Raw genomic sequence first — 13,631 nt, forward strand, 5'->3', positions numbered from 1 at the left:
TATAATTTTTTAGTGGAATTTTTGGTAATTGATTTCTACTTTTGGAATAGATGATGCACTGTCTTTATTTTTCATGAAAAAAATCGAGGTTCTGTCAAATGTCGATTCAAAACGTAAATATAAAAGCATGTTTTAGATACTCAATGTGTGTTTTATGAATGATGAATGTATCGATGAATTAATTTCAAAAAAAAAAAAAAATGTATTGATGAATTGAGATACTACTCTTTCTTCCAATCAAAATCCACCTATTGTTAGACCCATTCATATTTGTTTCTGATGATAAAACAAAATCGAATTATTTGATGTCTGAAAATAAAAACAGAAAAGAAATAGACAGAGTTAACGAAATAGATAATTATTCTTGAACTGATCTGTACAGTAAAATATATGCAGAGAGATACAATGATAACAGTTGTATATATAATCGTCATACAAAAACAAACTTTTATTCAGAGGTAGAAGTGGAAAGAGTGCATGGTTGAAACTCACTACATACAAAATAATCAAAACATAGTGACAACTAATGGAAATTACTGCATTAACCTTCTTAACTGCAGAACTGTACCATCATCACCTCTCTGCTGTAAATTGGCCTGATTTGAAAGTGTTTAAATCCACTGCAGTCAGATACTCTTATGTGTTTTTCCTGTACAACATGCTAAGTCTGTCCTCCGTCTCCATCTCAGACGAAATAGATCGTTGTGATACTATGCTGTCCAGAGAATGGTAGCAAACAAAGAGGTAGTGAACAAAGAATGCTATATCTTAACAATTTCTTGAATGCTTGAAATTGTGAGCATACCTCTAGAACATTTCCATAGGATGTACAAGAACTCCCTCGTCTGTCCAGTTTACATCTTTTCCTTCTTCTTTCACAATGACCTCAAGAGGTGCATCGAGAGGTGGGGGGCTCTGCGAGAAGAAGCCAACACAACTTTTTCGAGTTAACCTCGTGCATTGATATTAGAGAGAGGGATGATGAGGGAGTGGATACCATGCAACGAATGAGAGGCCAATTTATTCCTTTGAAGAAAGGGTGTTCCTTGATCTCATTTGCACCGCCATTTGATCCTAAACGACTGGCTGGATCTCGAATCAATAATGCATGGATAAATTGCCTTGCTGGGAGAGTTACCTGGCATTGATCACAAGCGGCTGTTCTTAGTGATTCAGTCTTTGTGGTTATCATGATTGTCAGGATTATATGATTTTACCTGAATGCTACTTGGGAAGGTGAGGTCTTTGTGCAGGATATTGGCAAAGGTTTTCTGCCTGTTCTTCCCCCTAAACGGTGTACGCCCATAAAGCATTTCATATACCAATATACCTGAGTTTCGAGATTGAAAGGTATTGAAGTCATGAAACTAAATATTTTAGAACTAACTAAGATAAATGAGCCAGGAGAAAAAGAGAGTAAGCGTTTACAGTAGATAATGTGATAAACATTCATGTTTTCATATTCGAGGGGAAAAGGTCCATGTTATGAAATGAGAACCTGTCAAGGTTGGAAGGAAAAGTAAAGAAAAGCAGAAAAGATTACCATTCCTAAAATCAGGCCTCCTATCTCTACCTACGTATTGAATAGATAATAAAAGGTCGATTCTCATTCAAAAGAAACTTTAAAATTCCAATGGTCGAATGGATTCAAAAGGATGAATTTGCACATATCAACTTTACTATGCCCAAACATTTATAAAATCTAATTCCTATGTGTTCAGATCACTGAGTACGACTATCAGGCAAAGGTTGCACTAAAAATGGAAAAATGTATTGTGAGAACTTTCAACTGACAAACTTACCAAGAGCCCACCAATCGATGGCACTACTATGACCTTCACCAGTAATGATTTCCTGTAATCAAGTCACGTGTAGTACGTGTTATGTGTATACTGGGAGCATCATTTTTATGAAATTAGTAATTTGCCTAAGAATCGAAGTAAATGAGGGGACTTAAAACAGCACATAAAGCTCCCCAAAGTGAAAAAACAGTCACCAAATAATAGAAACGCAAACACAATATAAGTATCAAGGATTATCAAGCTACTCAATGGAAAGGAATATGCCAAAAGTTGGTCATTTGAAGGTGTAGCTAATGCATCTGTTATTCATTTACACTTTCAATTTAATAAGCAAATGTTCACTAAGAATCTGCCTTCTCATATGGTTCCAACGTAGGAACACGTCTTTGTATTCAAAATTAACGGCTAAATTTGGTACTGATATGTGCTCAACTACTGGGATTGATCAGTGTACTGAAACAATAAACATTAATATCAGAACTTCGTGAATTTGGTTTGACTTCATGCATACTGGGCCCTGGTTTGAATACATTATGCTATGTGCAATCTATCAATCTATATTTCCATTAAGTTTAATCTCAAAAACTCAGGTATAGTATTTAGGGGTTGAACTTGAAAATGTTTACACACACACATAAAGTATATATGAAGCAGAAACAGCACAAGTGTTTTGTGTGATCATTACATAATCTAAAGGAGAATATTACGAAGAATGATAATTGTCATACCGGTGCAATGTATTCTTCAGTTCCGACAAAAGAATTTGACTGTGTATTTGGTTCCGCCACAAAAATTGGAGGTGGTTGACTCGTTGATCTTCTTTTCTTTATTGGAGGCGGCTTAATAACCTGAAAGAGTAATGTCACCATTAATAACATATCAAACTTAAATTTCTTTTAGGATCTGACCACATTAGTCGTTCAAGATTAAATGGGATTTATAGAATCGATACTCAATGATTGGTGTATTATTAGAGAGGCTGGAACAATTTTGGCAGAATGTTTCTGGTCTTTCCCACAACAAAAGTTCGAATAATTGACCTAAACATAAACCAATAATGCAATTTCATTATAGGATTCATAGCCAATAATTTAAATTTCACTCAGAAACTATATCTACTTGTGTGTCAACCATCTAAAATTTGATTACAGGTTTTGCTAAATGAGAGTGTAGTAAACTCATGCAGCAAAAAACACTATAAACACTAGGATGTTCATCTCCAAAAAGGGTCATCAAGAGGATTATATAAATCGATGTGATCGAAATTTCTTGAGATTGATCAAGCATTTCAAAGTAAAAGAAGCTCAAGTGTCAGTTCAAGTGAAAACCAAATATTTTTATTCTCTGGCAGCAATCAAACTATAAACAGGAAAGTAGATATCACATACTTGAGGTCTACATGGTGTCTTCAATGATAGATCAAAGTCAGCTAACACAATATGTCCATCCTTTTGAAGAAGAATATTTTCTGGTTTCAAATCCCTGTAGATTATTCCTGTATCGAGACAACGTAGAACAGATCAACAAAAACAGATTGTTCAAATATTTGATAAGAAAGGAACATGCAGCTGGATGAGCAAGTTCTGATCTAGTGACTTAAACTGAAATTTGGAATACTCCTAGGTATCTCATACTTTATGAGACAAGATTCATCAAAATCCACTTGGACAAATAGCATAATAATGCGATGTAGACTCACGACAATTTACAACTTTTATGAATATTAACAGGTTCTCAGAACTTAGAAAGAGAAACTTGGAACTGCAACATATATAAGAGGGCAGATACATGTAGGTGAATACATCAAGAGTAGAATACCTAAACAATGAAGATATTCCAAACCAATGACGACTTCAGCTGCATAAAACCTACAAAATAATGACATAAGACATTTATTTTAATGCATCAATATCTCAGGAGCTGTTAAATATGAAGCCAAACTAAAATGTCAGAAATGTCAAATGGATAATTTTCTTCCAAGGAATAATCAATAATATCAGGGCGTGTCTAATATACATCATATGTTGAAGCAAGACGCCAGGAAGCTTGGGACTAACTTATAATTTCATTTTCATATTTTCATTTTAGGATGAAGAGATCAAGATTTACAAGTAGTTTCAAGATAAGAGAATATACTAGAGCTTTACTCTCTCTAACCTTACATTGAAATAAAAACTTAGTTTCACCTCTTCTTTGGCTTCAGATTTGAAACATTAATGTCATGAATCTCATTATTTATGTCAATATAGATTTTGCGCACAGAATATATATTAGCTAAAGATGCTATTGGTTTTTTAAGTCCAGAAGATAGTCGTTGATTCATTCTATATTATTATATTCTGCGAATTTTTTTAGAGGCAAACCAATTGACACATCTAGCCAAGAAAGTTTACAGTTCAATTTGTAGAGGGCTAGATTTAAACTCCCTTAAGCTTATCGAGTATCATTTTGACCTATCGCACGTTTAATTTATCGTTTCACCTTACCACGTTAATTTCTTCCAAAAACTAAAAAGCGAAATGTATCCAAGTCATTGTTCTCCATAAATTTTAGCAAATTTGGTTTTAAATACTTAATGCACACTTCTTATTGTCTAACTAACTTTTTTATTCATAACTAACGCTTGAAATGCAATATTAGTATCATTTAATAACTTTAATGGCTCGTACAACTCTATTTTCTGGTTATGGGTAAATTATAACTGATGCAGGTCCTTCCAACTTACATCAAATCATTTTATAAACTTCATCATCAGCCATATGCCAACATGCTTAGCCTGCAAGTATCCCAATTGTTATCCCCTCTCATTTTTATAGAGAGAACTGTCATGTTAATAATGCAACTCTTCACTATACTGTTGTATTCTATGTGCAAATGTGAAATTGAAGAATAATTGCATTTTTATCACCAGGAATACTTGATTTTATTTTCACTGAAACCACTAAATGGCTTCCAAGAAGTGCAGTGTTTTCTCATGCAGACATGAACTTGCACTTGCATGCATTTGGTTACATAAATATGAAAATGCGAGGAGAATAACATTAACTTTTTCAATAAACTTTGATCGGGTTTAGCAAAATCACCTGGCTGAATCCTCTTTAAACATTTTCAAAGGCTGTTTGTCAAGCAATGCAAATAACTCTCCTCCAGGACAAAAATCTGTTATCAAGCAGACATGCGTAGGCGTCTGGAAACAAATTATTACCATGTCAGAACATGAAAAAGTAACCTGAACTGAAAAAAAATGAACCAGTAATCTCAAGCCATGACAAACTATTGTAGTTAAATTGGAGAATGAGTAAATCATATCATGCTTTACAAAAATATTATCAATGTACATGAATTTTAAATGTCTGTTCTCTTTTATAATAATCCATCGTTCACAAACTCTTAATTAGATAGTGTTAGATCTTGAATACTATATTTTCCGAAACGTCAACAAACATTATCTTCAAGATATAGTCGAGACTACCTCCCAGGCAAGTAGTCAATTTTGACATACAAGCATGACAAATGGAATATGATGAATTAGAGAATAAAAACTACTGATGCACTGACTAAAGAGCCTCAGTCGGCATCACAGCCAACACAAGATCTTTACCTAATGTTAAAACTCTAAGGCTAGGTTTACTTTGATGGATAAATTTATCCATGGAAAAGGATGGATAACACAAATTTATGCCTTTAAATGTCTCATTCCTTTTCCAACATTTGACACAAAAGAGATGCTCACCATTTTTCCTTCCTTATTTTCACTTCAAAGATGGATAATATTATCCCTCCCTTTTTGGTGTGATAATACTATCCATCCTTGAAGTGAAAATAAGGAAGGAAAAATGGTTAACATCTCTTTTGTGTCAAATGTTGGAAAAGGAATGAGACATTTAAAGGCATAAATTTGTGTTATTCATCCTTTTCCATGGATAAATTCATCCATCAAAGTAAACGCAGCCTAAGGAGATATAACCTTACTAAAGCCTGGAGAAGATGAGAAATTATTTAAGTTCTTACAGGCTCAACTGCATTTTGAATCACGACCTTTTACTGAAACTTACCATAATGTTTCAAAAAAATTGCAAACAGAACCACAAACTTAAAGTTGTTTCTTAACAAATCACTGGGCAACATTTTGGTGAAGTTTCTAGTGAGACCAATTTTTTTGGCACGATAGAGCATGTGGCGCATGGGAACATTTCTAGACGATTTATCATCGTCATAATGAAACAGCATCGTGTATATGAGCTGCTTGCACTTGTTACACGGAAAAGGTAGTTCACTTTGTATAAAGGAGTACCTTTGTTTGTAATTTTTGAAACATTATGCAATTTTAGTAAGAGATTGGAATTCAAACTGCCAATAGCCTTTTCTTATATCGTATTCTGAGATAACCTATTGCAATTTACATTTTTGTCACCTTGCCTGAGAGCAATAGCATATTAGGTGACTGATATAAAAATGATGAGAACCTGAAAAGAGCAGTATAGTGTGGGAAGAAATGGATGATCCAGGAGCGATATAATTTCTCTTTCAATGCATGCACGGTGAACCTGCAAAAGTGTTTAACTCCTCAATCCAACTTCGAGAAATCAAGAGAACTAACGCACATTATGCACTTTTTCCTGTGTAAGTTATATCCTATTTCAACTACTTTCAGGAACTTTAATCTTTTTATTAGTATATAAAAAGATGATCTAATTGTAACTCAAAAAATGGTATGAAAAGGGAAAGATATCTATTGTACGAAAGGATAGACGATAGATGAGGATTCCTATGGTGTTGTGTGGATTAATTTGATTCAATACCAGAAAATAAAATTGAACAGACCCATGCCGAATATGGCCTGAAAGTCGCATACCTTATTACGGTTTAGCATCATGGATTTATCCATAGCTTTCATGGCAAACATTTGACCAGTACCAATCAGTTCCACCAAATGAACACTGCAGGAGAAGATCACGAGAGCGTGCATAAAATACCATTTTGAAAAATTAGCCTATTATTAAAGGAAAAGTAGAATATGTGTTAAGACACAAATTTACAATTCACTGTGAAACCAAGTAGCATCTAATAAATAGATACTCCACGACACGTAAACAGAATACAGTAACAAAATGTCTCTTTCTCCAAGATATCATCTGAGAGGCTCACCCTTTTTAGTTGAATAATCCTTTGAGAAAATACACTGTTCCAAATTTCTATATAAAATCTTTAAAATACATTCGTTTTACTCAAGTGGAAATTAATTTTCAAGGTACTAGGGTAAACTTGTTGTAAAACTGTGCCACCACAAAGAGTACTGATACCAGAAAATCCACAATAAGTTAAAATACGCACTCCCTCCATCCCACAAGAGTGTGCATCACTTTTGGCGGCACATGTTAAATAAAATGTTAGATGAATGTATTAGGAGTTGAGAAAGTGATCCATTATAAAGTAAGAGTAAGAAATAAAGAGTTAGTGATGAGGAAGTGTCCAAAAATGACAAATGCACACTCTTATGGATGTCCCAAAATAGAAAGAAATGCACACTCTTATGGGACATGGGGAGTATTACGTAATAATCACTAGGAAACTTAAACTGATAAGAGACAAGTATCGAGTGTCGAGTGAAGGATGTTTATATGTGACAATTAGGAGAACTTTTAATTATACTAATAAGAAAGGAAAAGGAAGTATACCTGCCAGTATCTCCAGCTCCCAGCGGACGTATGGGCTTGAAGTGATTCAATCCAATCTTTTGGCCATTTTCGGTAACCTACCACGACAGAAGAATGAAGTGACCTATAAGATGCATGATAGAATAAAATAGCGATTTAATTAACACCTTTTATATAGAAGAATCCAAGGTTGACTACTGTTGGATTACATTTTATCAATGGAAAGAACAAATAATGGAGTTTTCCCTAGGTCACTCATGGAGATTCCCCAAAACGGCTTTGGTTTTTCCATGCTATTTCACTTCTGTATTATACTTAACAATTAGACGTCTCTGAGAAATGCGTGTCAGTGTGATAGTGAAGTTGTCCATAATTAGACTTTGTCTATTAACAAGTAGTTTATTTATGTCATTCTATTCCAAACGAGGATTTTGATGTCTAATTTTGTTGATTCAAGGAATAATAAAAATGATAAAAAAGAGGCAGTGAATACTTTCTTTTAGATCCTAGAAGACAATAGACATGTCATATCTGTAGTAGTAACATCTATATTTATGTGAATGAACCTAGATTCTCTGCTTATAAAAGAATTCAATTTATAAGCTGTACTATAACTTAAGAGAATATAAACCTGTAGAAGATATTCCCACTTTGCCATATTATAATACCTTCTTTATTGCTGTCCATGTAACGCTCTCCCTTTTGTGGGGTTTGGGCAGTACCGGTCGAGAATGTAAAGCCCACAAGTCCTCTGGTCTCTGTGTATGAAGCATGTTCATTTGCATCACAAAAATGAGATTCATACCTCAAAGTATTCCAACAACGCTCATAGATGATGATAACATGTAAAAGCACTTCTTTCAAATTCTAAACCATATCCCATACATCCATAGAAAATCTGATCAAACAAGTTCATGTTTCAACATGAAAGTATTTGATGCAGATTAGGATAAAGAGGGAGGAATACCTTACCGAGTTGGCATCAGGAAGTTCCCTAACAGCTTCGTCGACATTTTCTGCCGTAGCCTTAACCTGGTGAAGAAAACTTTAGCATGTAAGCTTTAAGATTTGACAGGGAAATCATTAACTATATGCCCCATCACACACTACCAAAACTTACAAAAATGAAGTAAGAAGACGATCACAAAAGTTATACCAGTTTAGCACTCTGTTGTTCTGTTCTCTCGGAGAGGCGGTTCCTCAACGGTTCCATATGATCGCTACCATCTAGTTGCACACCAATAAAGTATTGTAGTTCACCCTGGAAAAGGCAGATGCGGATAAAAAAAAATTACAATTGGTACTCAAATCAACTGAAATTGCTTTGAGAGCTAAACATAAAAAGTTGCCACCTTTTGATCCCGCATAGGTTGCAAATGAAATAAGTTCCAGAATTTCTTTCCTGAAATTTGTTCATTATCAGAGGAGCAATCAGTTTCGACTTTCGAGCTAAGATTTTAAGAACAATCATTAGAACCACCAGGTTAGCTTGTATGTAAAGGATATCAAAAACCATAAGTTACCACTCTTTGTGTAATTAATCAACTGAACAGTAATTTCTCTTTGATCCCTGATGGCATCCCTTATCTTTTGCACAGTAGCTTGGTCCGTTTCTGGTCCCTGAAGAAACCTGGATATGTTTCAACCATGTTCAATTCTGCTAGAGCCATTTTACTTGCTTAAAACACGACAACTTGAAGTAAAGGAATGGATAGAACAAGAAAAAACTGTCATAAAGTTCATGTATAAATCAAAGTTCCAATGAGGTAAGTGTGTTCCGAACTACAATGATGCATAAATTAAATTAATACCTGCAATTCCTCCCCAAAATTTCTTCACGTGTGAACTCTGTTAGTTCAAGAAAGCTGTCTGATGCAAATATCTGCAAGAGAATCAACTTCATTAGTGTTTTTCTCATATAACGTGAATCACTCGTTAAAGAAAGAGAAAAACAAAAGCAAATCAATGCAATGTAGCAATAGAGAAAAATACAAAAGAGAATTCTGGAGTAGTTGATATGATCCATGCAGATGCTATCAACTTTGCCCAAACAAACTGAACAGAATAAATACGATATTAAGAAACACTTTTAGAGTATAATTTATCTTACAATAGGATTATCAGGAAGTCTAGGATCAGTTATCACAAAATTCTTCTCAATGCGTTCTAAAGTTGTTGCTAAGTCGAAGCCCTGACGTATATCTCTTTCTCTTTCAGCTCGTTCCCAACTCTGTTTACGTTCAAAATCATTTGTCATTAAGATCTCTGACTCAATAGATGGCTGGCTTTCAATCGTTCCTGCATTGCTTGAAGACCTCCCTTTGTGTCTGCACATGAATACCAGAGTTTAACAAACTGATTGCAGTCTGATCGAAAGGACCAAAATCTCCCTCCTAGAGTGCTTAGTGAAATCCCATCATTCTGAAAAAAAGCTCACTCCTAGCTGCCAGTCATCGTTCCACTCTCATATTCCACAAAGTTGGAAATAAGAGCACGTATTGCTGCCTTTCACCTAGAAAGAAACAAGCTGAAATAGGGATATAAACATGCTCACCCCAGCAACGAAATGCGTGTAGATTTTCTGGACTTGTTTGTGTCCTGACGAGAACCAGAACGACTCAAGTTACTCTTTCCATCCGGTCCAGGGGTATGCCTCCCTGGGGTGCTCTTGTTATCATTTTCAGCTAGTCCAGGAAGCATGTAATCTAGATTTGACGCAATTTGCGACTTTGGATCCTTCACAGTTTGTACAACTTCTATGATGGAACCCATTGCCTCTTCCTTTTGACGAACTGAAGCAATCAATAAAGTAAGATCCCAAAAGCAAGTTCTTATTTGAAGAAAACACACAATGCAGGACTGCTTACCATCATAACGAATTAATGACTTTGGTAATCCATTTGGACGTAGTGCTTTATCATTCACTCCTTCTGTGTACTTGCTGACCTCAACCTGCATTCTGCAAGATAAATTGTTTTCCTGTTAGCGATAATAAGGACTAACTAGACGATGCAGTTTGAAATAACACATTATTAGTTGATTCTATTCAAACAATCTCTACTAAATGAAAAACTTTTGAGCTGACACCAAAGCAAGACACCGACTAAGGGAGCACAGAGGAGTGCACTCAGCAGAACTTGAATAAGAAGCTTAGACCATAGAACAAAATAAACGCCATAACAATTTTCATATTGAATTGAAATATGCTATGAACCTGAAATCTAACGCTGGAGACTTTTGCAGCTAATATTTTAGTATCTGATAGGCCAGTCCCGATGCATGGTGAATTAATTTAGGCAATTAGACTTGATCCTGGAAAAATGATTCTTTGCTCTGTCTTATATGATGTTTTAAGACCTTGACATATGTGTCTAGTCCTAAATATGCCTGAACTAGGAGCTACACAAGCATGCACAAACTTTTCTAATTTATTTTATTGTCTTTAGTTATAGGTACACCTATTAAACAGGGAATATAAGCTGTTTTTTTTCAAATCCAATTGCATTTATTCAATTATAGATGAAACAGGTAAAGAAGCCTTCATGTCTATCAGAAGTTCTGCAAAATGTTCAACAGCAAAGGTAACAATGTCTTTTGAAATGCCATCACCTAAACCATTGCTCTATGACATTATCATGAATTTTTAGGCAATTATTTAACGATTTAGCATCTCTATGTGGAACGAGAAGCCACATTTAACAGAGGACCCTATCATTCTATTGTAGAGCAAAGGATACTCTCTACATCAGGATTCAATTATTCAATGTACAGCCAAGGTATCAGACTAGCTTGGAGATATTAAACTTTACCCAATAAATTTGATAGTCCTTCCTTTATCATCTTTGATTGGAGTGATTGTCAACAGATTCCAGAAGGGGGTGCCATCCTTTTTGTAGTTCAGAAGCCTCCCGCAATAGCTTGTTCCGTTTCTAGTTGCATCTCTTATCTTGGACACCTCATTTTGGTCCGTATCCGGGCCCTGCAGGAAGCGGCTGAAACAAAGAACTGTAACCTCCTCTAAACCTTTCCCAAAGTCCACAAAATTTAGCAAATAAAAATATGTTGTAGATGGCCTTATTTTTTGACAATCAAACAATTCATTTTTACTCCTTTTTTTTTTCTTCCTGAATTCACATTACAAAATTTTAGAAGTGCTAGTGGCAAGGCATTGAAATCAATGAGTGAGCTCTCACCAATTCTTTCCAATAACCTCCTTTGAGGAGTAGCCAGTCATTGTGAAGAATCCACTGCTAGCATACACAATGGGGCAATCGGGCTTTGTTGCATCAGAGACAACAAATGTCTGTTGCAGAGTAGCCAAAGCATCCTTGAGCTCCTGAGACACCCTCGGATTTTCAATTCCAAAAGAAGCATCCCTGGATGACCGAGCTGATCCAATAGCTCTCTCGGATGAGTTCCTAGTGTTTTCTCCTTCTCCGGAGCCAATAGGAATGGCGTGAAAGCTACCTTCACCCACACCTGTCCTAACCATAAGTCCCCACTCCGCAGTTCTTTCAGCTATCCTTTTCGCTGCCGCCTCATTCTCTCCCTCTCTATTGGAATTCCCATCACCATCAAGAGCAGAAGTGATTGGAGACTTGCTAGGCTCGGATTGAAATGCCATCCATTTATCTTGAGTCCGATCCACAGATGGTTCCCCTAGCTTCGGAAGCACCTGCACACCACTTCCTTGACCCTTAGTAACGTCACTACGGCTCACAGAAGGTTCAAACACATCTACCGATCTCCTCTCCATCTCCAACTATGAAACAAATCACCCAGAAATCATCACCAAAGCAGCATCTTCTTCTTTCTCTCTACCTATTCTCCCTATATATTGCAGATAAAAAGCATTAGGAAAATATCGTAAGGCATTTGTCATAATATAAGAAACATCATCCCATTTCAATAAACTCTCAACACACATGTTGAAGAGATGGAAGGAAAAGTAGCATTACATGCGAAGATTGTAACAAATACTCCACTAACTGAAGTAAAGCAATTGAAGATTAATTTTGATATGCCATAAAATGATTATGATTTCTATTGCACGTGATCAAAATTGTGAATCTATTCATCTAAGCAAAGTAAGCGTAGGTAGGATTGCGAAATATTTACAAGACAAAGGAAAGATATGGTAGAGAGGCAGGAGTTAGCTAGAGCGAGAGAGTGAAATGAATGCAGAGGGGAAAAAGGATAAGTGGAAAGATATGGTACACAGAATAAATAGGAATGTCAGGAAGCAGTACGTGGCCATCGTCTGCACACCTGTGACTGTGTGTTCGTACCATGCTAACTAATAATTTCTTCTGTCCGACGGCGACTTGGCGCCTCATTACTTCACTTTAAACCACCCTCCAAAGACCAAAATGCCCCGCCCCCATCAGTTATCACTTCCTCTCATTTTAATAATGCCTCCTTACTATTCAATACGAGTATTAAAAGATAAAAATGATATAAAGTGATAGAACCACAATTTTTGTGAAAAAAAAAAAAGATGATTTCCTGAGCTAGTAAGAAATTGAGTGTGTAAAAAACCTGAAAAAGAAAATAACAGTTTGTTTATTTGATTTCCTCTTATGGAAATACTTGTTTATATTTAATCTTAGGAGGTCTATTTATAGCCTATTGTTGAAATATAATACCAAGGTCCATTTAGCTTGGTTTCAAAGTCCAAATAATAATATTTGAGAAGGGCAAATTCGTTGGTTGCCATGTATTTCAAATTTGTATCTCTGTAGTTAAAATAGAAATCTTTGAAACATAAATATTTGCTTTTCACTTCTATTCTAATTCCCCTTTAGCCTCAAATATGCAATTTTATCTTTATGTTTCGCTGAAGTCATATCTGAATATATCTAAGCGCTCAAATTCATCCTCATCGCGTAAATTGTGCATATATATGCTTTATAATATTAATATAAACTAATAAAATTAAAATTTGATACAAAATTTATTACTTGCAAGGTGATCCAATATTTTAATAGTCCATAACCTAGGCAATTCATACAAAAATATAACATGTGTCTATATATAGACATAATATCACGTATATAGGGAGTTTCTATAATACAAATTAAACCAAATTTATCATATAAAAATAAGTTGTATATGAATTCAGTATGTAAATTATGAATTTATTGTGAAAAATTCTAAATAAAAAAACATAAAA

At 35.1% G+C, this 13,631-nt stretch overlaps 1 protein-coding gene across 3 annotated transcripts; it reads right to left on the bottom strand.

Moving 5' to 3' along the window:
* Positions 1-342: 342 nt before the first annotated feature.
* Positions 343-12,734, bottom strand: LOC131014366 (phototropin-2). 3 transcript variants are annotated; one of them, XM_057942322.1, is made up of 24 exons: positions 12,578-12,734; positions 11,653-12,289; positions 11,269-11,451; positions 10,327-10,418; positions 10,014-10,251; positions 9,570-9,786; positions 9,271-9,341; positions 8,983-9,089; positions 8,812-8,861; positions 8,616-8,720; positions 8,432-8,491; positions 8,128-8,217; positions 7,481-7,557; positions 6,658-6,742; positions 6,269-6,349; positions 4,886-4,989; positions 3,621-3,670; positions 3,191-3,297; positions 2,531-2,650; positions 1,803-1,854; positions 1,218-1,330; positions 998-1,138; positions 806-915; positions 343-715 (listed from the first exon to the last, which is right to left on the bottom strand). In XM_057942322.1, the coding sequence occupies exons 2-23, from the start codon at positions 12,213-12,215 to the stop codon at positions 808-810; spliced, it is 2,814 nt and encodes a 937-aa protein (XP_057798305.1). In that variant the 5' UTR covers positions 12,216-12,289; positions 12,578-12,734; the 3' UTR covers positions 343-715; positions 806-807. The 3 variants fall into 3 exon arrangements, with proteins under 3 accessions (XP_057798305.1, XP_057798306.1, XP_057798307.1); XM_057942323.1 differs by having other exon boundaries at positions 12,418-12,652; XM_057942324.1 differs by lacking the exons at positions 343-715; positions 806-915; positions 998-1,138; positions 1,218-1,330; positions 1,803-1,854 and having other exon boundaries at positions 2,577-2,842.
* Between the last annotated feature and the right edge of the window lie 897 nt (positions 12,735-13,631).

This window comes from Salvia miltiorrhiza, chromosome 3 (genome assembly GCF_028751815.1).
Source record: "Salvia miltiorrhiza cultivar Shanhuang (shh) chromosome 3, IMPLAD_Smil_shh, whole genome shotgun sequence".
NCBI lineage: Eukaryota > Viridiplantae > Streptophyta > Magnoliopsida > Lamiales > Lamiaceae > Salvia > Salvia miltiorrhiza.